The sequence below is a fragment of the Lytechinus variegatus genome, chromosome 11 (genome assembly GCF_018143015.1).
Source record: "Lytechinus variegatus isolate NC3 chromosome 11, Lvar_3.0, whole genome shotgun sequence".
In the NCBI taxonomy this organism is placed as follows: domain Eukaryota; kingdom Metazoa; phylum Echinodermata; class Echinoidea; order Temnopleuroida; family Toxopneustidae; genus Lytechinus; species Lytechinus variegatus.
Window position 1 is genome coordinate 21,876,246 of NC_054750.1, and position 25,761 is coordinate 21,902,006.

Sequence of the window (25,761 nt, forward strand, 5' to 3'; positions counted from 1 at the left end):
CTTCATCACCTCATTCAGAAATATAACCCCTTACACACAATAAGAAAATAACTTTATGCAATCGTAATTAATCACCATCATCATCATAATCATCATCATTATCGCCATCATCATCCTCATCATCATGATCATCATCATCCTCATCATCACCATCATCATCATCACCATCCTAATCATCACTAGTGCTGTTGGGAATAAAAATCCATGTCGACATGACGCTAAAAAATTAATCCCGACATCGACAATGTCAACATGAAAAAGGGACAGTAATTTAGCCTAGGCTCCCTTACAATCATTCGATCGTGGCACATACCGTAATGCTCTCTCAATGACATATGTATTCACCTTGACACGAGTGATATCCCCACACTAGATCTAGATCTATAATACTGTACAGGCTCAGTTCGGAGAAAACATATTTTGACTAAGCTAGAGTGAATTCACTTCCAAAATCATCAATTTAATCCACATTTATTCTGAAGAATCAAGTGTTTGTACCACGATCCGGTCTCGAAAGCATTGCGCAACAACACTCGGAGCCAATTTGAGAATCACCAATTGCAACAGTGATCATTATGTATTATGCGCTGGTACACATGTGCTGCAAAAGCAAGCTCCTCAAATTGACAATAAAAAATAATAAAAATTGATCGATAATTTCAGTACCAATTCTGCGGTGATCAGTACAACGATCTCCAAACGAAGGAAGGTAAGTTTTCTGTGACTTCGTGAAATGAAGTATAAAGTGCTCCATTACGGCGGTCACAACTTTGACAAAAACATGTGTTCACTGCTGCTCACGTCTATGTGAAAAGTAATACAATGAGGAGCAGCGTATTATCAAGCACATTGAATAGTGATGGGTACAGTGAATGCTGCGTGCTAAGCTCGCTGGTGCTGCATATGCATGGAGGTCTATCAAATGATGGTCGGGCTAGGGCCCCGCACTGACGTATTTCTGCTGCCGCACAGCTCGCAGGCATTCCTTTTTAATCTAATGCGCTGCTATAAGCTGAATAAACATTTCAATTGCGCCAATTACTATGGATAAATGCTTCTACCTTTTCAGGTATACACTCATGACTTTAGGCTAGAACCCTTTTTATTTCATGTTTACATGTCAATGTGGGTGTGTGCATGTCGACATGTCGGGAACATTGAAAATCCTTCATATATCGACATGAATGTCGATATCAGGCCTATCGACAACATCGCACTAATCATCGCCCTCATCATCACCATCATCACCATCATAATCATCATCATCGTCATGATTCCCCTCATCATCATCATCATAAGCACCACCAGTGTTTCCATCATCACCATCATACTCATCCTCCTCCTCATCATCACAACCTCTACAATTTGTTATATAATCATCACCATCACCGTCACCATAATCACCATCATCGTCGTCGACATCATCGATAGCATGTTTATCATCTGATTTTCTCACCCTTGGATGCAATGCCCTGGCTGACTGCAAGCAGGATCTTGGATGCTTGCTTCTCATTTGGGAAATCAACATCCAAGTTGATGTCGCTGTCATGGAAACCAAAACTGCTAAGTGATGACCCGTAGATCCTAACTTTGCATTCTGTTGGACAAAAGACCCAGAGAAGTATTTAACAAAGGCATTTGTAAGTTCCAGATTACTTTACTAAAGAATAGTGACGTTATCGCTCATGCTGAATCAGATTCTCAATCATTTTGATTCATTGGCTTATTAAACCCTAATAGAGCCAGGTTATTTGGACCCGTATCACAGCCAAAGGGGAGCTGAATAGATGGAAACAGATTTTAAAGGGGAATTTCACCCTGAAGAAAAGTTTGTTGTAAAAGCTGCAGAAAAAATATTGGTGAAGGTTTGAGGAAAATCCATGAAAGGACAAGTCCACCCTAACAAAAAGTTGGTTTGGTTTTTTAAAAAGAGAAAAATGAAACAATCACAACACTAAAATTTCATCAAAATCAGTTGGAAAATAAGAAAGTTATGACATTCTAAAATTTTGCTTAATATCACAAAACCGTTACAGTATATTCACATCCGGGTCAGTATGCAAATATTTCTTTTGTATTTTATTACAGGAAATATGAAACATAATTTTCTCATTGTCAAGTGAAACAAACATTTATTCATCCCTGAACATGTGGAATTGCCATTGTTTTAAAATTCTGTGGTTCAGTCAAGAAGGTCCTTATTGTCAAATCGGTAAAAATTGAAATATTGTATGATTCAAACAATAATAAACAAAAGAAAAAGTGAGGGACATCAACGATTCTCTCACTTGAATATCATTGAATTGTGCATACAGGTAACTGTTTAGTGAAAAATAAGCTTAACTTCAAAATGTCATAACTTGCTTATTTTACATCCAATATAAAATTTTCAATGTTATGCTTCTTTGATTTTTCACTACTGTTTCAAATCAACTTTCTTCTGAGGTGAACTGGTCTTTAAAGATTAAGAAAGTTATCAGAATTTTACGAGCAGCTGCCCCATATAATATAAAATGCATAAATATCATTTTTTTTAATGGTTTGTGATGATTCATTTTTGTTTTCTTTTTAGGAATGGGTGTGAAATTATTTGCCTATTGATAGACACAAGGTACAGTAAAAACCATTAGAAATTTTCAGGGAAAATAACATTTCATTAATTTTTTTACCATACAGTATTTGGGGAAGCTGCTCGCATACATGTACATGTATGACGTAAAAAGTCAAATGATTTAAAATTCTAATAATTCTGTATTCTTTGATGAATTTTTCTGAAATCTTCAGCAGTATATTTTTATTATTTTTTCTGATAATATTACAATAAACTATGTCAGAGTGAACTCCCCCTTTAATAGGCATCTGAATATGAAGTTTATTTCAGTCCAGATTTGATCAGGATTGCAGGAAATTACATTTGACTATGTTAAAACATTTAGAACAAGAACAAGTCACTAACCATACGTACATAAAATCTTATTCTTCTTGTTCATATAGTACATGTGAAGATGTATTTCTACTTTCTCTTTCATCATTTTATGCTATTGTCTAATCAAAATGATTTAATCCCACACTTGTTGTTTTCATAACACCAGGCCTACATGTACATGTAGTTATCTACTAGTACATCCTGTTTCCATATACTGTCCATAAACAGAGACTACATGTACAGTCTCCAGACATAGACCCCCACAGACACGTGAACAATCTTTCTAAGCCCTGGGGAAGTGTAGCAGAAGTTGAGTTTTCCTGGATAAAGAACAACTTCACTACAGCAGTACACAATTCCAATGCGTCTTTTCTGGGCTACTATTCAGACTGATATAGCCGGTGTTAACGAACTAGGGTCTGTGCCTTCAGACTAGTATCACCTGGCAAAAGAGTGGGAATTCCCCACTCATTGTAATATCACAGGTACATGTACAACGATGCATGTATGTACCAACATGGAGTCCCTGTACATACATGTAGATACACTTAATATAATGTGGTATGACCTGCCAACAAGGCAATGATCATAATATGAACAGCATTGTCAGGAGTATAATGAATAAACTTTTACCTAAACTGCCACTTTTTTATCAAGCCACCTGGATTCTCCGCTGCATGCAATCAAAATTTATGCCCTCATCAAATGAATAATACACCTAACTTCTAAATATTGGCAGTGCAGTGCTTTATTGCTGTGACATGAAGTGACTTGCTAGAATTTATAATCTCTAAATAGTCAAGAGATCATTCATCATATACAGCATCTCAAAATCGTTGTCAATGACTCCTTCAAAGAATTTTAAGATGGAAACACAATCATATTATTCCAATGATTATTTTGTTGAGAAATTGTTCATCTTCATCTTCCAAACAGATCCGAGTAGCATTAATTGTTGGAGCACCTGGGGCCCATTTCATAAAGAGTTACAACTGTTGTAACGTTGCAATTATGACAACTACCATGGTAACCTTGATTTTCATTGGTTGCCGAGTCCTGTTGCCATAGTACTGTAGTTGCCATAATGGCAAAGTTACAACTCTTTATGAAATGGGCCCTGGAAGCGGCCTGAACTGCCTCAGTATGAAACAAAGATAGAATTTGCATTAAAGGGGAAGTTCACCCTGACAAAAAGTTTGATGTTAAAATAGCAGAAAAAATATTGCCGAAGGTTTGAGAAAAATTCATCAAAGAATTAACAATTTATCTAATTATTTGATTTGTGACGTAATATGCGAGCAGCATTCCTACGTAGCGAATGGTAAAAAATTAATGAAATTTCATTTTCTCAGAAAATTGAAAGTGGTTTTTACTGTAGTTTTTGTATATCAATATACAAATCATTTCACACCTGATCATGAATAGAAACAAAGTTATGTCATCAGGAACCATACAAAATTTGAAATTCATGCATTTTATATTACATAACATATGGGGCAGCTGCTCGTTTATGACATCACAAATCCAAAACTTTGAATTCTAATAACTTTCTTACGGTAATCTTTAACAGATTTTCCTCAAACCTTCGGCAAGATTTTGAATTTTTTTTTCTGCTATTTTTACAACAAACTTTTCTTCAGGGTGAACTTCCCCTGTAAACTCGTCCCGGATATCTATAGGAAAGTGTTACTGGATTCCAATCGAATCAGAAAGCCTGTGGTGTTCAGAATAGCCGACTCATAATCTCACCTGGCAAATTGCTTTGTAGAGCATCTTCTACCCGCTGCCTGACCTCATTTCTCTGATTCAGTTCTCTCCCTGTCAAAGCATGTTCCTCTGTGACATCCTCTAGTAGCTTGGTAAGTGCTCTGGCATGGGACTTGGAAGGCAGAGGAAGGTTCTTGAAGAAATTCTCTGACTCCTTTGCCTTTAATGTTAAAGAAAAACTCTCTTAAATTCACCAATTTTCAAACGATAAACAGAGATGCTTAATAATTAAATTGACTTTCAACAGCCACTTTTAATACTTCAAGTCATGTTTCAGACTGAAGTTGCATGCATGTCAATGTATGTCTTTTACTTCAGGTGTTGCAAATTAACAGGGTGCAGTCAAGGCTGGCCTCGAGGCCACAGTTTGCTGGCCTTGGCCTTGACCTCGGCCAAGTCATGTGTGCAAAGTACATGGGAGGTGATTCCAGTAGCCTTGTGACTACTGGCCTCGAATATATCCCTGTAAATTATGAAGTTGTCAGATCTCATGTCAAAATCACTTGCAAATAACTTCATTTTGACAAAGTACAATCTATATAGGGATTTCTAACCTGGATGGTTTAGCTAGTGAATGCCGATGGACCCTACATGAAAAGCTGGACTTAAATCTGATTATTATTATCTTATTTACTGATATCATGATTTCAATTCTTGAAATTAAATGCCAATTGTTAAAACCAAAGTTGATTAATTGATATCAAGACATCAATTCTTGATAGATCAATAAAATGATTACTTCAGAAAAGGGATTAAATGATAAAATTAGTTGCTACAAATATGTCAGCAAGCTACATGTATATAGTACTTACGCTGGCAAATCATCTGGGGATCTACAATAATAATATAAAGGTTTGCAATCCATCACTAAAGGTCAATAACCAATCAATATCATTGTTGCATGCGCACTTTGTTTGAAATACTGCAGGAACCAATCAGAGTGGTCGTTCCATATTCGCAATTCATCGCAAGCCCTAATATGTCACAGGTCCCAGATGTGACAGCCCTTTTAGAAAACAAAGATTAACGTACCTTTGCCAGTCTATTGTGCCTAGATTGATCAATGTGTAACCAACATTGTGGCAAGGTGTCAATGTGATAGTTGCAGAGTCTGCAGTAGTAAAGTGCTCTTGGAAACTTCAGGCTCCTCTGCAGAAAGAAATACATGTAGTATATAGTAAATACACTGTACATCTTTACATGTACAGTACATGTACATCATTGTTGTTATGTGTAAGAATTTGCTTTTCAAAAAATAAGAGCTGATTTACATGATTTATAGGTATTTTAAGCAATAGCAGCAGTTAAAAGGCATATAATTAATCCAAGGCCAGCTACACGTACATGTACATATAGACCACATTCTTGAATGCTCTAATGACTGGCCTCAATGCCATTTTTCATTGACCATTATCATTTTTGTGCCCATTTGTAATATTACCAATATGCTGGATTAAAGAAATATACTCTGTTATATATATGGCCTTACCCTAACACATTTTGATGCCTACAACATACTGGAGAGTTCATATACTGGTGGGTGTTTCATAAAGCTGTTCGTAAAGTTATGCACAAATTTAAGCACAACTGGAACATGATCTTGGGTTGTAAGTCAATTACATACGGATATATCACTTGGCATGAGAAAGGATCACCAGTCATGCGTAAAGTCATTTGTATCTTACAAACAGCTTTATGAAACACCCACCAGTTACGATCAATAAGCTCTACATAAATCTGACAATAAGTTGGCAAAAGCTCATTTTCATTTTTTATTCAGTTTGATATGGCAGCAATGAACTTTTGGAATAATGTATTATTAAATTTGATCACCTACATGTACACCCCTGTTTTAACTTCTTTCAGCAAGAAATACAAAGCACAAGAGGAATTTGAAGTTTGGAATTCATTCAAGCACATTATGTACATGTACATGACTAGTTACAAGCAATCCTAAATAATTTGTAAATTTGGTCAATTAGAGGTCAAATTTGAAGACTTTGGTTTACACTAAAAGTCCAGTACATACTCTTCTGGATAAGCCATTTTAAAGATTTGAATTCTTAAATCCTGAATGGCTATTACGGTGCATTAGATTTGACCTGGGTCCTGTAACACAAAGGTTAGTGATTGATCGCACGCTTGATTGTAACTATTGATTGTACAGTGTAGTCAATGAAATCAATCGTAGAAAAATGTTCTACGATCATTGCTTAGTTTTGTGTTACGGGCCCCAGGTGGCTTAATGTACATGCACTGTAGGTTTGAGCTCAGAGGCCATGTGTCATTACCATTGAAACCTACTCAAAAGACATAGCATACAGAATGTGCATACATGTAGTTCCCTGGTTCCATGAATGCAAATATTTTACAAAAATAAATTCAGGCATGGAATGGCAGTTAACATTAATAATTATGACAAAGAAGGTCTCTGAGTGCTTATCTTATGAAAAAATGGGAAAAAGTGAGGAATTTTAGTCTAAATAAGGTCACAGTAGATGGTAGCCAGTTGATGGAGCTGCAAAATATGCAAAGGAAAATGGCTATTTAACAAAAAAGTAGGTTGGTATCATGGATTTAAATTTGTCTTTTGAATCTGCTTGTTTTATACAATGGCATGGATTGTTCCAGTGTTGAGGGGATGCTGAATAAATGTATCAGGAACCATTGGAATGGGTTCATAAATATCTTGTTATACTACTCTGTGGACTTACTTTGGTAAGCCTGAAGATATAGGTCTTCTCAAGTTCAAGCTCCTGCTTCTCCGTGCTGTTTTTCCAAGGTTCAGCACTATCATTCCCACCTCGTAACTCTTGGTCTGCAGCAGGATTATCAGAATTCTGTACCTTCCATCCAGGCTGTCTCTCCTGTTCCTTGGATGGCTGCTGTTCCTTGGATGGCTGCTGACCAGATTTCTTTGGGCTTGTCCTTCCACTTGTAGCTTTGGAACCCTCCTCACCTTCTCTGAGTTTTGCATTGACAAGCTTACCCAGGGGTTTCCTATCAATAGTCCTCTTTTTGCCACTCCCTTTGCCAGGCTTGGTCGGGGTTGTATTTCCTGCTTGTTCCTGCACTGCTTTACCCTCCCTCTGAAGAATCTGTACACTGTTAGGGTCTGGTTTCCCCCATTTCGCTTCCTCTGCACTGTTCCCATTTGAATTCTTCATCACCATACCCCTCTCCATCTTCTTGGCATAGTTCCGTTCCATCTTCTTGGCAGACTGCTTCTGGACAGAACGTCCCTGCTTATCACCATTGACGGTAACCTGTAATGAATCAAATCCTGCTTGGCTAGAGTTTGGGCTTACAATGCCTTTTGGGGCCTTTAAATGATTCTCCCTCTCTCTCTCTTTCTTCTGGTAATTCCTGGTCTGGTTGGACGTGGTATCCGGGGCTCTCTGCTTGTCCATAGGTCTGCTCTGCACCCTTGGTCTGTCCTTGGAAACATCACTCTTTTTTGCACCCTTGCCCTTGGATTGAGGTGTATGAGGACTTCCAGATGGCGAATATTGCTTGGTGGGTGAAACAGCCCCTTTACTAGAAGATAACTTGGTACAGGTATGATTACCAGTATCCTTCTTTTCCATGTCACTTGTCAAGACCTGGATTTCTAGGCATGGGCTGCCTCAAATGAATGAGATAAATAAAATCCAGGTAAGAATATAATTTCAAAGTGGCAAAAATGAGCATAAAGCAGTTAGTGTAACCAGAGAAATATCCTGCGTGCTTGCATCCAACATACATGTAGAAGAAATTTATCCACACTTTCCTGCACTTGACCCAGGTGAGGTAAATGGGTACCGGCAGAAAGAAATTCCTCAAAAAGCTGTGCGCACGAGAATCGGCCGACTAGCTTAGCCGGGGTAATATAGGAGGGCCTTGAGCAGCTAGCATGGTGGATATGTGCCCTATACAAAACCTGTATTATCATTATTATTAGAACAGTGGGCTTTGAGGAGTCTGTATCATTTCCCCGGTGTTTTTACCATTCTAATCTTATGTAGTTCTATGTTGGATGCAAACATACAGAAGACTATAGGGAACTGTTTCACAAAGACTTAAACTGTGTGACTTTATAGTCCCACTTAAATACCAATGCGCACATGTATGCCATTTTAACCTGTAATCTGAATTGATGGATACGAGGTAGTGCACATCACATATGCATGATCTGATCGATGTGGTGATTTGTTATATTCCACATGCAATTTTAAGTCATACTCAACTTATTGTGAAACACCTATTATAAATTCACTGCTGATTCAAAAACATCGCAAGAATGCGTGGCCGCCACCAGGGCTCGATTTTAGTGGAAGCCCGGAGGCAAATGGCTCCCTAAAACCTCTGCGGGCTCCTTAGAAAGTAATTGAAAAAGCCAGGCTCCTTAAGATTTTCTAGTACCAGCCACCAAAAATGCAATTTCTTACCAACACACTAATCAATTATTTAATCTATCTTGATTATGTTTTTAAAATCATATCAAGCCTTGAAAATAGCGAAAATTGTGACAGCTTCAAATAGATGCGTCTTTTTTCTGTACGTTTTTCCATAAACATGGTATGGAAAAAAAGCAGGCCACACCGCTGCGGGGAAACAGTTGCATGTATACAGGGGTCCATTATCATTACCGCTGTGTGTAATTTTCAATGCCAACATTTCCCCTGGGGATATCACATTTCTGTGATAAAGGAGTTCAAATTGCACACAAGATAAATCCCAGAATCTAATAACCTAGACAGGAATAACCGTCCTTTCTGGGGATTTATCTAACAATTTCTGATATTTTACTATCATCCCCATTCATTGACAGTAGTGTGTTAGTGCGAGCCTGCATGTGTAATCAGGTCCACCAATTCGGGCGACCAGGTTTTGTCTCAATTTTTTTTTAGTTTCTAAAATGACAAATCTTTTTTTAGTTTCTAAAATGACAAATCTTGAACGAAGGCCCACTATTTTCGTTAGACAATAATCTTTCTTTGGATACTAAACATATCCAAAGAAAATATACGTTACCGATGACAGCCCTGTGTTGCTGCCCTCTACGTTCAACAAGTTGTGCTTTTATCAAGGCTTTCCGATTAGAATTTTTGATATCCTGGCCAATCAATGCGAGCGACAAGTTCCGAACACACGCACATCTACAATCGCAAAGCTGCGGCACATATCGCGATATAAAGTGACTGGTAAATAGTGCACTTATTAGATATTTCAAAAGGACTCATATTTCAAATTGGTTGCTAGGATGGCACCCATTACAACAGTGTGTAATAGACTAAAGAGAAATGAATTATAGCAAATCCTTATACTTAGTGACCATAACATTTTTCTGATCAAGGTGTATTATTCATATTTTTGGGGATAATTGTTTATGATGTAATCGATGATGTTTTAAACCAATATTAGTCTGTGTGCACTTTTCTTGTCACATTCACTTTATCATATGGCCCTTGAATGTCAGTATTTACTCTACTCTACAAAAAATAGTTTGTTTTTTTTAATGTTGATATTGATCTGATTTGACGTGAATTTCACTTGCAGAATGCCAACCAAAGTTCTAAGAGGTATCGGATAGAGCGCCCCCTGCTCACAGTTGAGAGACATAGGGAATACAATTTTTTTTGTACTCCAGAGACACCCACGAAATGCACCTTCAGCAGGCTTGTCAGGATAACGTGCTTTACAGGCCAGGAGAGGTGGTCTTGCACGATTTTCTAAGAACTTTTCTTTCCTTTCTTTCCTTTACTTTTCTTACTGATATAGATTTAACGAAGAAATGATTGTGTTTTGAAAAAAGGGAAGCAAATTATAAACAAGGCTACAATAGTCAAAACTGACTAGTTTGCTTATTCAAAATAACAACAACGTCTTTAAGGATGATGACGTCATCCAAGATGGCAACTTACGTTGACCAACGATAGGATCGAAGATGACTATGTTTTGATCATCATTTGAAAGGAATTAGCGGTAACTGCAGTCTAAGGTATGTTATTTCTGAATTTTATATATTTTTTTCGTAAATTCGGTTGTAATTTCTTTTTTATGTGACATTTTACGTACACACAAGTGTTTCTGTCGAATGTTAGATCTAACGTTACTGCTAATACGTTGTCTGTATGTACGGGCCAACAACTCTTCAGTCTATGCATTGGTGATAGGAGCCAACGCAGTTCGGCGGAACTACCAAAATACAGAGACTGAAGCTTTTGGTCTAAAAACAATAACCTTGCATTGGTGATTCCGTCGTCATGTCGGCTTCAGCTCTGCTTGTCAAAACAGAGCCTATTAACATTCAAAATAACTTACCTCAGTTGTGAATTATTACTGAAAAATCATTTGTTTCATTTTTCTAAGGGAGGGGTAAATATCAGACAGTAAATCATCAAACGAGGCACCATCTGATTTTAGGAGGCTGCCGGATTTTACTCACGCACACACTGACACTTAAGTGCAAGTCTGATCGAGCTCTCTCTGCCAGAGCTCTGGGGGACAATTTGATCAGTAAAGGCCTGGTGATTTTCTGTTTCAGATAGATAAAGTTTACATTTCAGTTTATTTTTTAATTTTAAAACTACCGATAAAGTTGGATGATTTTGTCATTGTGATGTATATTTAAGTTATTCATGAATACTTTTTCACCAAATTTAGACTTCCCCATAGAGAAATGCAATTTTCGTGAAGACCTGCATTTTAAAAGAACTGCAGGAAAAGTTAGGGTACATGAACGTGTAACATGTGACTTACTTAACCTGTGTAGTTTTGTACTGATATAAACAGGATATTATGGAGTCGAAATTAAATAATGAATTAATTTCTTTAACTAATATACATGTATATCCAAGTCCACCACACAGTCACAAACACACACCAACCCACACCCATGATTCTAAGCATGAAAAAAAAATTAGCAATTATTTTAGAGCTCTAGATCTATTATACTAGTAATTTATTATTTAGTAGATCAGACACTCTCCCTTTATTTTTGTATATGTCCTATATTAGGGCTGGATCAGCCCAGAAAACAAGGATATCCTCATATTGCCCTCTATTTCGTACAGAATTTCTATGGGCAAAGCCCAGGGAGGGCAACATGGCAAACGTTTACCTCGTTGATCTCGGATTGAAAGTAGCAGGGGCCGCGGAACTGTTTTTAAAGTGGGGGAGCTGAAGCCCTCCAGCCCCCCTGGTTCCGCGGCCCCTGAGTAGTGAGCGAAATATGACATTCATTCATCTCCCAAAATGCCTTAGATAGGTACCGGTAATAATAATTTTTATTGATAATTTTTTCTTCAAAACGGCATTTAGTAACATCGCTTATCGAACCCAAGTACATACGTCATAACGAAGCGGTTCAAGGGTCAAGCTGTATGTGCGGTGTTTACGAATGGATCGAGGGATCTACACAAGATAGGTCTGGTAAGAAACCTCTAATTTTTCACCTTTTTATTAACATATTTTTTGCATCTTCATATGCATTAGACGTAGACGGTGAATTTTTAAAGTAGAAGGTGAAAAGGGGTGATTTTTCATGAGGAATCTGCTTATCACATTTTTATTTGCCGCCAAGGTAATCCTTTTGAAGCAAATGCAAACAAGGGAAATTGGTCTCCCAAACTGGAGACCGTCTCTGAAATTGGATACCCAAATTCTTTACAATAGTCTCTGATATTGGAGATAATCCCTCTCATGGGAGATAGTCTCCAATTTTTGCCGTGTGCCTCTACTGCTCAAGGCTAATTCTACCCCATTTTGGAGAGTATCCTCTGCCTAAATATTACACGGACGAGTCCTGGGCTCCGGACCGCAAGCAGGCCAGAGCCACTCAAAGGTTCATTACCATCTTGCCTGTGGGGAATCTACAGGTAGGACTATGATAAGCCAATGCTGTACACAGCGCACAATTTATAAAATCATTAAAATATCACTTTTGTGACCCAAAATACTAATTTCCATACAGTTTCAATTTATTTTTGATTAGTAACTTGGGAGTAATTTTTGTATTCACCAGAGCACTCAAAAATTTGAATTTTGGGCATATTCTTGTGTATGCCCTCTATTGGTGGAAAGTAATATGGCATTAAGAAAAAATAATTTAAAGAATCAAATTTACTTAAGAGTCAAGTTATATGATGAATAGCTGTAATTTACACTTAATGGAACCTGACAGTGTACAATTTAAAAATCAAGCATTTGTCCCAAAGAGAAAATAAGCCAAGCATTGCCAAACACACTTGTTCACTGCTACCATTCTGCCTGTGGAGAAACGACAGGTAGGACTATGGCATGCCAATGCTGTATTGAGCACATACTTTAAAAAATCATTAAAATATCACTTTTGTGACCAAAATTACTGATTTCCATACAGTTGCAATTTATTTTTCATTAGTAACTTGGGAAAAATTATTGTATTCACAGAGCGCTCAAAAACTTGAATTTTGGGCATATTTTTGTGTACGCCCTCTATTGGTGGAAAGTATGGCAAGAAAATTTTCATTTTTTGATCTCTATTTTTAATTAAGAAAAAAATGAAATAAAGAATCAAATTTACTTAAGAGCCAAGTTGTATGATAAAGGTGTAATGGAAACTGTCAGTGTAAAAAAAATCAAGCATTTGTCCTAAAGAAAAAGAGAAAATAAGCCAAACATTGCCACCCTTATTTTGCCACACATGGAGATACATGTATAACTGAGAACAAGCACTCATTCAATGAACAAGGTTATAATATAACCTTGTTCTCAGTTATATCTCCATGTGTGACAAAATAAGGGTGGCAATGTTTGGCTTATTTTCTCTTTTTCTTTGGGGCAAATGCTTGATTTTTTTACACTGACAGCTTCCATTAGACCTGTTAATTCATACTGCTTGGCTCTTATTTAAATTTGATTCTTTATATAATTTATTCTTAATTAAAAATAGAGATAAAAAAATGAAAATTTTCTTGCCATATTACTTTCCACCAATAGAGGGCGTACACAAAAATATGCCCAAAATTCAAGTTTTTGAGCGCTCTGGTGAATACAAAAATTATTCCCACATTACTAATGATAAATAAATTGCAACTGTATGGAAATTAGTAATTTTGGTCACGAAAGTGATATTTTAATGATTTTTTAAAGTGTGTGCTCTATACAGCATTGGCATACCATAGTCCTACCTGTAGATTCTCCACAGGCCAGATGGTAGCAGTGAACAAGTGAGAACAAGGTTATATTATAACCTTGTTCATTGAATGAGTGGCCAAACAAGTTATTTCACCACACAGGGAGAAGGAACAGAGAACAAGGTTGTATCATAACATTGTTCATTGAATGAGTGACCGGAGCTCCCTGGGTTAGCAAAACATGAATTACAACAGTTGTGATACGAGTCGTACTGGTGATTTCACCCACACGCTATTCGAATACATTTAACAAGAAATCGTGTCATCATCAATACGTTTGCATGAGAAGAAATTGCGCACGGTCTCCGATTGTTACTGCGCAGCGCTCACACTCCAAATGCAGTCCGAGTCCAGCCCAGGGACGTTTTGCTGGATTAGCTCTATAAATTATTCAAATTAAATTTAATTTCAAAACGAAACAAGCACTTCCCATATCTCAAGATAAATCAGCATCAAATAATGTTAAAATATTCTTACTTCCTTTCGTTCCTTCATTTCGTACTCGGTCAGATCAGAGGCAGTCTTGCTTGTTGTGTTGTTCTTTCTTGAATCCTTGATCTTTCGCCATTTGTCCGGTGTATTTCGACTTGATGGCAGACACCCTCTACGTTCGTGATGTATCGCGAGCAGCATTGTTGGACCAAAAACATGACAATAATGGGATGAATTTTCATTTTTTATTCTTCAATATATATTGACCGGACGGTCCAAACATAGTGAAATGCATATATCATTTCATTAGTGAAATGCATATATCATCCCATTGTCAGATAAAATATGAAAATAATTGATTTTCATATGAAAAATCCGAGAGGGCCGCCAAAGTATTGTCAAATTTGAACCCCATGGGACACGATTTGGCAAAGGTAATATGGCATCAACATTCATTAACCACACTTCAGTCAAGACAAACAAATGGTCAAAAATATATTATGATGATGCACCGTGGAACCCCCATTTCTGACTCGACTAATGCAGTCATACATGGTATAGGTTCGTTTTTGAAAATTAGGCTATTTAACGTAGCCTAGTGACTGCCCAGTTCATGGGCAGCGGCGTACCTAGAATTTTCCAAAGGGGGGGGGGGTGCGATTTTTTTGGAGGAGATTTCGTCCTCGAAAAAATTTGACAAGCAAAAAAGAAAAGGTCTTGAACCAAAAATAAAGGATTTCTTACCCGAAAAAAATTGACAAGCAAAAAAAAAGTCTTCAGGTTCAAAAGAGGGGGCACACGTATGTTTTCATTGCATTTTTACATGACAAATGGATCAGTTGTGACTCGTCGGGGGGGGGGGGCAGGGGTACGTCCCTTGCATGATTATGAGACGGGGCAGTCTGCCCCGCCCCCCCCCCTTAGGTACGCCAGTGCCAGCTAGTGGACAATCTTTGTTGAAATCATTTATTTATCTAGACATCATGAAGATGACAATATTTTTTTTGTTGAAGATTTGATATTATGCAAAATGCAGGTAACATCAATAAAGTAGGCATATCGTTCACACACCTCAGCTATGGTGAAACTGACAGGCCCCAAAGTGCATGATTTCTATTTACGCACCATATTGGAAACGGGGGGGGGGGGGCTGAAACCACAATCTAAAATGTCATTTCAAACTACTGACATATATTTTCTAAAAGTCGAGATATTAAGGAAGAGAATAGCGGGTAAGATGGGACTAAGTAGGTAAAATACGTATTTTACCTATACTTAGTCCCATCTTACCCGCTATTCTCCCGACTCTCATTATTAAACACAATACTGAGATCATTCTCTTCATTAATATCTCGACTTTTAGAAAATATATCACTTTGCACATTGAATGAGTTGATTTATTGATAAACTGTTGACTAAATGATTGGTGGGAAAAAGTTGATGCCCCAATTCAGAATTTCTCATTAAATCCACATTCTGCTCTGGACTAACGCGTACCTGACAATTGCCCCTTCCGAAAACCTTAAGAACGGTTACGTTAAGGGTCCCTTAACACAAAAGTTTGCGATAAATCATTCACTTGATTTTGACGATTGATTGTACATCATAGTCAATAGAATCAAACGTAGAAAACTGTTCTACATTCATTGCTAAGCTTCGTGTTACAGGCCCTATAGATATATAATATATATATAGATATATAACAAAATATGTTGAAGATAATGCTTTCATTGCCAATAAAGACTGTCACAGGAGACTGCATGCCAGTGATGAATAAGCTTTTCCTCTGTTGGCAAGGAAAGCCATTGGAGTGCAGAATCATCAATTCCAAATTATTAGCAGACTGTCAGTCTCCCAAGAAGAATGACGTGTTCAGTGGTATCAAAACCGGGTGACAAGTCAAACATAACTTAGGCAACTGCTTTCCTCATAGAAAGAGATCTCCTGGCTCTAAAATCGAAGAAATTCTCGACCTAGACGTTGATGGTGATATCTCAGACTCGCATGTAGCCTATCAGAGCTGGGTAAGCTATTGGATGCTGCTGGGTTTAATACCGATCAAAAGAAGTGGATTATTACATACAGGAACACTAAACATGTCAGGAACCCACCATCCTCTGAAAGATATCTTAGTTATCAATTAGAACTAATCTCATGAAGATATGAAGATGTGTGAATATTAGAAGTTCGATAAATGGCCAAGGGGAGATTACACAATTCACTGCGGTATTGAAAAGGTACACTCCGAGCATTTTAATACCTGCAAGAAACAAGATCTGGTCAGACTGCAGATTCTCTTTCTAGAAAAAGTTTAGGTTTTCTCTATGGATCTGTCACATGAGAATCGGACATACCTCAAAAACACAAACACGATGACTTTGATACAAACTGCCTCCGCGGAGTACTGTCTTGTACTATATTGATTTGATTTCAACAATTAGAGATTACTTTTATAATATGAGGCTGCTCTATCGATCAAGCCATCGAATGGAACACCAAATCGATGATAACTGACATTGATCATTCAACGCCCCTAAGATAAATGTGTATATCAAACTGTGGGAAGCTGGACGCCTCTAAGTTGGATGAAGTGGCAATCTTTGATAGGACAGGTGCAGTATCTGCATTTGAAAAGATTATGGAGATGCACATGTAATCCGTTAATGAAGTCCAATGATCAAAATTTTGTTATTAAAAGGACATGCAGTGACTTATTCGTTGGGGAACATTAGAACATCACAGTCTGGCTTTTAATACATGGAAAAGGGTCTAATTGATAGGCAAAATGAGAAATTAGATGGTTTATATGTGGGTTATGTTCTGATATTTTTTTTGGAAAAAAAAATGACAAGCATAATAGAGAACCACACAGGACATCTCATTTTCAGGCAGACGGTTTCACTTCATTTTGCTAAAGAAAACACACTGAATATAAATTATATACATGTATGTGTGATTAGATTCTGTTGGTAGGGGAACATAACTACTCCAAAGGATATCAAATGCAACTGATTGACTATTAGGAGTTGAGAATTACATTACTGTCATGATTCAAATTTAATGATTCATCATCTAAAATTGTTATATATGAGTGAATAATTGATATCATAATTCAAGAAACCATTTTATAATCAGAATTTAAGCAACTAATAGTGACATTCGCTTGAATACAGATAGGTTCATGAAATTCGTTTGATCACCAGGACCTCCCTGCAGGAATTTACCTTTGTATGCAGATGTGGGTGTGGGAGTGGGTGCATCCATTTATGCCCATGGATATATACGAATGAAAAATGTAAAAAGTGGTTACATTATTAGATCATTGAATCTAATTATTTTATGCCATTGATAATCAATACTTTGAAAGATCCAATAACAAAACATGTACAAAACAAACGGTACAAAATCCAAGGAAATACATAAGAAATTCCAAAACAATAAAATACATTATTATCCAATGTGATATTATATTCTATGGGCCGTAAAATTATTTATAATAATGCAAAAGCTACTTTTACCAAAAATATAAACATTTGAGCGGAAATTATCAAATTACAGCATAATTATATAAAATATACATAAATTTGCATAGTAAATTAGCCGCAAACAAAAATAACGAATTTCCAGAAAGGCACACGTATGTATGCAAGATTTTGCAGTATTCCTGCTGTGAAAGCTATTATAATTACAGAACATTGTCAAAATAATATTCTGAATTGTCAATTTGGCAGCCATTTTGTTTGTGCAAATTAGGTGGTCAAAACTTGAGAAATTTATTTGGGAACCGATCTAATCAGATATTCAGCATATCTGAATTGTGTGAAATAGTCCGGTTTCCAACTTTTACCCCCAAATGCTTCTTTAATTGTATACAGGCCTCTTTTTCCAGAATGGCTCTAGTTATAGGGGCGACATTTGTTATTGTGTCCCCTTGTCCCCCTGGGATTTCCGCTCATGCTTTAACTGGTCTACAAGAAGAATTGATTCTTGAAAAGGGGTACAGTCCTTTAAATCAACTATCCAAATTTGAGATAGTCACCTTTATACAGTTATGTCACTTTCTATGCATCCCTGAAACAAGATAAACCAGAATGACCCCCCCCCCCCCACACACACACAAATATCTTTGTAACCATGGTAATTGACAAAGTATCGCCGACTTTGCCGGCTATTATCGGGATTGTCATTTGCCATGTTAGATTACGCTGGTACTGACACACTGTTCGTGCTTTCCTTAGTCTTTTTTTTATCAATAGACAATTTTCCTGTATCTTCAGTTCTAAATAATTTGGGACCTGTTATGCCAGTGAATCAGAGAGTAAGACAAAGCCATGACGATATCACGAAATGAGTACAAAGGCTGAGTGGAAGCCTATCATGCTCTCAGTACAGAATCAGTCGATCGTTGTGAATTGTGCAAGTTATATCAACGGAAAAACGAAAATGCTAATGATGAAACAACCATGAAGCTATATATTTCGACGAATATTACTACGGCTTATAATAGCTCCATGCTTCAACTACTGCTACTATTACTGCTGCTGCTTCTACTACTACTACTACTACTACTACTACTACTACTACTACTACTACTACTACTACTACTACTACTACTATAGGTTTTCCCGTCCAATTTTGTCAAAATTTCAACCGATTTAATGATGTAATAATTCAATTTGCAACTAATTTGAATGACCTATGAGATCAGCATTTAAATAGCCAAATACTTAATTTAATTTAATTCTACTGGCACGCGATTTCATAGTTATTTCATTTAAACATTTATAAAGAACGATCAAATTAAAATAGCTGAGTAGTGTTTTCAAATTCTCACCGGTACCTTCCTTGCGAACGTTTAGGAATTCAAAATCATTAATATGCAATCACTTACAAGATATGGACAGTGTTTTTCGTGTTTTTTTTTTTTACTTCTTTTGAATAATTATGGAAATGGGTTTTACCCCTAAATTGGATGTTAAAATTTTACTGAATTTTACATCTGACAGACCATCATCGGAACAACAACTCGTTTTTGTTCCACTTTCATAACTATAGACTGTGGTCAATTCCATGATACCCATCCCTTCCCCAAAACGATTTAAATTATATACAATTATGTAAAATAAAAAAGAACAAGATGATGAAGAAAAAATACCTACCATTGGCATACTAGGTCATCGACACGATCAATGGCGGATCAAGGGGGAGGGCACAGCCGACTCGTGCCCCCCCCCCCCCCCTTTAGAGGCACAATTATTTTTTTTCGTGGACGAAATACCCTTATTCTTTGGTTAACAACCTTCTTTTTTTACTCCTCAAATTCCTCCGGAAAATGTGCCCCCCTTTTGGGAAATCCTGGATCCGCCCCTGCACCCACTCATCAATCACTTAAAGAATAAGCGTTTACAACCATATCCTATAAGTGTTACATGAATTACGTCTTTATCAAACATAATGGAATAAAATGATTCTAACTGAAAAGATCCGCAAAAATAGAAATATAGGGTAAAGTTTGAAAAAAAAATACAGAAACATTATCAGAATTTGGAAGTTTAAAGTGCAAACATGTGTTCTGATAAATGAAATTGAAAATGGTGTTTAGGCGAAATTAAACGATCAGCTCGTCGTCGCGAAATTAAATGACACCTTAGGGCCATTAATTTGAACGAGTTTCTCTCTGAATTGAATTTCTACAAAATTCAAAGGAATGATATAGAATGGAATTAAATGCTAAATGAATGAAAATGAACTATGTGTGCAGAGGTTGGACGAAATATTTCGAATTTGAACGTCCTTTCATTAATTTAATTGCAACTCTGATGAAATTGGACGGGAAAACCTATACTACTACTATATAAAGGGCATTGAAGAAAATCAGATAACAAAGAAATAAATTCTCAGTATCAAATACAACATATTTACATTCTTTACAATATAATTATTTAATTCGAGTATACCAGCCAATACAGGCAACAATAATTTAAGAAAAGAGATTACGTGTTTCGTCCAAAACAAATGTATAAAAAGAATAAAATGTGAGTAACCATAAAAAGATGAAGTAATCAAAAATAATTTAAACACAACAACATAACCATTATAAAATCTTTACAAGATCATGCATTATTCATTTCATCACTGTTCAAACTTAGTGAATCTTTAATATTTCAGATGCGAATGATCTGTTTCATGTTTCCTGAATTAAATAACCGATTCATCTTTAGTGTAGGGACGAATTCTAAAGTACGGCTTGATATATTTGTGCCTCAAGTTATTCAATTTCGGACATTCACACAAATAATGAAATTCATCTCCAATTTTATTAAGAGTGCAAGGATTGCATGTTCGATGTTGCCATCCTATTCCCGAATATCTACCCGGAACAATTGGTAATCGGTGATTTGCACATCTGAATTTAGTGAGTGCTATCCTATAGGGAGAGGGAAGTTTGATTAAGTAAGCTTCAAGGCCAACCTGATATTTGAAAATTCTATAATTAATACATTGTGAGCTATTGTTCACAACGCTTTGCCGATTTGCACATAGTATCTTTAAGTTTCAATTTTAATGCGGATTTCAACCAAGCATTACTAAACGATTTATAATTTGTCCAAATATTTGACATTCCAAGTTCATTTAAAGTAGACTGAATGAATTTTACCCAAGAAGAGGAATATATGCCAAGGTCATGAAGCTTTTTCGAAATTTTACAAGAAATAGTTGAATATTTAGCTTCTTTCTCATTAATAGTTCTCAACCAAAAATTAACCATTCTTTCTTTAACAATAATCGATACTTAAAATCTGCCCAGTTCACCGAGAGCCAATGGACATTTTCTTAGTTTTAAAGATTGTTTGCAATATTGCATGATTATGCATGATTTCAATATGCTTCAAATTTTCGAAGCCCCAGATTTCACACCCGTAGATTAAAATAGGTACAAGTAATTTGTCTAAAAGATCTAATTGAATATTTAAAGGCAATCTTAATTTTCTTGATTTCAGTAATTGGTTTTTCCTGAGCTTCTTTAAAAACTATTATTGTGTGTGCGTGTGTGCGCGCGATTGAACGTGCGTGTGAATGGGCTGCGGGCGGGATTGTGCGTGAGTGGAGAAGAGCTGGCACATAAACAGAGCAGACGTACTACAGAAAAGTTGGAGACAGCAAGATATTAGAGTTGTGTGAAATTGACTATATTTGTTAATATTTGAGATAATAACGAATAAATTAACATACAACAATGGGCAACTTTGAGGTACTGCTCTTCTCACTGATGTTTGTCTTTCTTGAGGCTATCGCTAAAGGTAATTTTTGTAATCCTATTCATCGTAATAAATATATAAGTCTTTCAGAGTTTGAGTGGTCCTTTTCAGGACGAACACTTGCCCAAGAAAGATCTATGGTGTACCGTGAAATCTACTACACTATAACTATATACAATTCCTATTTCAAAGAACTGTTTCGTTTTCTGTATTTATATTCTATGGATGAAACGAGATGGCGTGTGTAAAAACAAAAACAAAAATGGCCAAGTTGTTCTTTTCTTCTGTTTTAAGTCATTTAGAATAGATGATTTCAGAGCCCCCGTCCCCCCATAACAAAAATGATATAAAATATTAAACAGCATAAATGTGCTCTCAAACTCCTTGATAGAAATTCACTAAATAAAAGGCGCGATATAAACTTTGAAAATATTCATATATTAGGCCTATGTTTGAACCCCTTGGCATTATAGCCTTGTGATAAAATATTTTTAAAAAATCGAAAGTATAGGGTCTAAGCAATATTTAGAAAGTTTTCCAAACACCTTGCTTTTGAATGTGTTTGGCGGTATGTATCATAAACCATCTCATTATTCATAACCATCTAGAATCATCTCTTTTCGCTTACAAATTCCTAAAAATGAACTCCAAGAAAGATCAACAATGCATAAATTTCACTGTTCCTATAGTAATTGGAAAAGTCTCCCCATCAATAATTTTACATGTTATTCATTAGAATTATTAAAACCAATCTAAAAACATTGATTTATTATTGTCCTTCAAGAACAATACTTTTTTTTGTTATTGTAAAGCGCTTTGGTCATGTTTAACACGGAATGTTTTTGTCTGGGTTGTCTGGGAGGCTTGCGCCAAAATGCCATAAAATGATAAATATGATGATCGGACTTCTTGCTAATCTGCAGACTTCCTCTTAACTTTTCGTTATCTTTGCCATAATTTTCGAATCATGCGGTCAAATTTCATTTTCAAATTTGTTTATTTGCTTGAATTATTCTGTTGTTGTTTCTTTTTGATATGTTTTCTTTTAGATTTGAACATTCCTTCTTTAAGCAAAAAAATAAAAATAAATAAACCGAAGTATGGGAAAGCGTGTATTTTTATAAATCCTTTCATTGTGTTCTACAAAGGCTATGATGCCTTTAAACAGTGGCATACAGATGGGCGGGGCTCGGGGGTGCTCCCCTCTCCCTTAAAAAAAAATTATTACCAAGAAAAAAAGTCGAAAGGAAATAAAAGGAAAGATAGAAAGTTGAATATGATTTATTTTCTAGAATATTATGTCAAAATCTGTCATAAAATTTGATATTTTAAACAAAAATGTGGAAATTTTTGCTTGCTCGTTTCGCTCGCTCATAACTTTTAAAAACATTTATCCGATCTGCCATATCTAGCTTTCTCAAAACTGACTCAATCTACCATTGCCATTGAAAGACATGAATCCTATCCTGTTTGTCCTGTCAAGCACATAACTTGGTCAAAGAATCAATAAACCCTTGAAGATAGGATTCATGTCCTTTATAAAAGGTACCATAACATAATTCGTTTCACACAATAACAGGATTTGAATAATTACAAATTCTCCCAATTAACAATGCAAGAAGTCTTTTTTTTTCTTGCTCATGAAGGAAGATTCAAAGGTGAAAGAAGTTTAAATGAAAAGAAAGTAATAATTCAAGTAAATAAGTAAGTTATAAATGAAATTTTACAGCACAATTCGAAACTCATTGCAAAGAAAATGAAAAGGTTTAGAGGATAGTCTGCTAATTAGCAAGAAGCCTGATCATCAAATTTCTCATTTTTGCCATGTTGGTGCAGGCCTCTTTTTTGAACCCCCCGACGAAAACGTTCCATGTTCACTCAAGCATGGACAAAATTTATTTTTAATGGCATTTCAAAGATAAGATTTCAGAGCATCTATTAACATCAAAATATAGATATCACAATTTGAAACAATTTTTTATATAGTGTCCCGTTTTTTATACGCACTGTAACACATAACACCAAAAGAGTGTAAGAGTAACAATCGAATGTGTTGTTTTAACACCCATGGGCATGATGGATGTTAACAGGCACTGTAAATTTAGCACCCAAGAATTTAACTGCAAGGTGTGGTCATTATGTGGTGTATTCTCGAGATCCTCTTGGAAGTTCTTTAATGACTTCATGATCGAAGTAAAATGAGGATCATTTGATTAAAAAAAAAGATAATAATAAATTTTGATTTGATTTGACTTTATTTTACATATTTCACAAGTACAAACAAAATTGGAAAACAATATCAGAAAACTCATGAGAATACAAATCAGACAAGGCATAACAATGAATTCAAATTAAAGAGAATAGCGATTTGGAATTAAAGACAAATAAAAGGAGTGAAATATGAGGGAACCTGCATAAAAAGCAAGGCTTGTTAAGTCTGCAGGATCCAGAAAAAAATTCGGTCTTAATGAGGAGAGGACAGGTAAGAAATTGATTATAACAAAGTAATGCCAAAATGTGACGATTGTGTAAGGAATACAAAAAAGTAATAAAATAAATAAGTAAAAAAGAGTCCGCCACTCTATCACTATTATTTATTAGTCATTACTCAGCCAGAGCGTATTAACAAAGTACATGAATACAAAAGTTTACAAAGGGAAATTATAAGAATTGATAAGCATCGCTTTCAATTTACGTTTGAATATATTAAGTGAGGTACTCTGTACCATATCATGGGGAAGATCGTTCCAAAACCTGGGCCCTTCAAATGCGATTGTTCTTTGAGCAAGGAGAGTGCGAGTACGCGGAAGGTGATAGGAGTCACTTAGCCGGGTGGGATATGTGTGGATTAGGTTGTTCCTTTGAAACATAGAAACAAATGTATCAGGCAATTCACCTCTTGAAAGCTGAAACATAAATATACCAACTTGAAATGCATATATATCAGAAATTTTGAGTACTTTATTTTGGAAAAATAATGGGTTTGTATGGGAATAAAAACCAACTTGATTAACCACTCTAATTGCTCGTTTTTGTATCGTGAATATTTTATCAATTAAGGTTGTATTGCAATTACCCCAGGCCAATATTCCATAATTCATATGGGATAGAACAAGTGTAGAATATAATGTTTTTAAAATGTGATCAGGAAAAAAATATTTTAGTTTATTCAAAATGCCAGTGTTACGAGAAGATAACTTACATATATAATCAATTTGACATTTCCATGATAATTCATGATCAATGTAAAGACCGAGAAATTTGGTGGAATTAACTTGTTGCAAATTAACATTGTTTATAATTACATGGTCCGGCAAAGAATTCAAAGAGTTACTGAAAAGCATAAAATTTGTTTTGTTTACATTGAGTGACAACTTATTTGCTTGAATCCATGTCTGAACAGACCGCAATTCCCTATTCAAAATGGTAAGTAGTAAATTAGGGTTACGGTGTGACAAAAAAAGGTTCGAGTCATCCGCGAAAAGAATAAATGATAGGTCATTTGATGAATTATTAAAATCATTAATATACAACAAGAAAAGCAGTGGGCCTAGGAGTGATCCTTGCGGTACACCGCAAGAAATAGTTTTCATTTGAGATTTATGGCCTTCTATTGAAACAAATTGTTTTCTGTTAGTTAGGTAACTCGTGAACCATTCCAAGGCCTTTCCACGCACACCATAATGTGATAACTTGTAAAGCAAAATATCATGATTAATCGTGTCAAAGGCCTTGGAAAGGTCCAGGAATACACCAACTGTGTGCAGAGAATTATCAATAGCATTTGCCACTTTGTGAATAAAAGAAAGTAAGGCGTGTACAGTGGAATGTTTTTTTCTAAAACCGAATTGGGAATCGCATAATATATGATTATCAGATAAGAAATTTATCAAACGAGAATATATTAATCTTTCAAGAATTTTAGACAGGGAAGTAAGGAGTGAAATTGGACGATAGTTGCTGACAATCCGTTTATCGCCTTTTTTAAACACTGGAACAACCTTGGCTACTTTCATATTTTGAGGAACCAGACCAGTTACCAAAGATTGGTTGAATATAAAAGTCAAGGGAGTTAAAATTTCATTAATGACACGTTTTATGACACAATTCGTAAGTTCGTCGTATCCAGGACTTTTTTAGGTTTTAAATTATTTACAATATTTTTAATTTCAAATTCAGTGATCGGAGTAAGGAAAATGGTTTTAGGGTTGGGATTTTT

General features: G+C 35.9%; 1 protein-coding gene across 1 annotated transcript in view; it reads right to left on the minus strand.

Moving 5' to 3' along the window:
• LOC121424437 (terminal uridylyltransferase 7-like) overlaps positions 1 to 14,449 on the minus strand; it is a 45,064-nt gene extending 30,615 nt beyond the window's left edge. Inside the window, 5 exon segments of the mRNA XM_041620123.1 lie at positions 1,457 to 1,597; positions 4,676 to 4,853; positions 5,726 to 5,842; positions 7,408 to 8,318; positions 14,329 to 14,449. Of these exon segments, the coding sequence (XP_041476057.1) occupies positions 1,457 to 1,597; positions 4,676 to 4,853; positions 5,726 to 5,842; positions 7,408 to 8,280 (1,309 nt within the window). The 5' untranslated portion in view covers positions 8,281 to 8,318; positions 14,329 to 14,449.
• Positions 14,450 to 25,761: the final 11,312 nt, after the last annotated feature.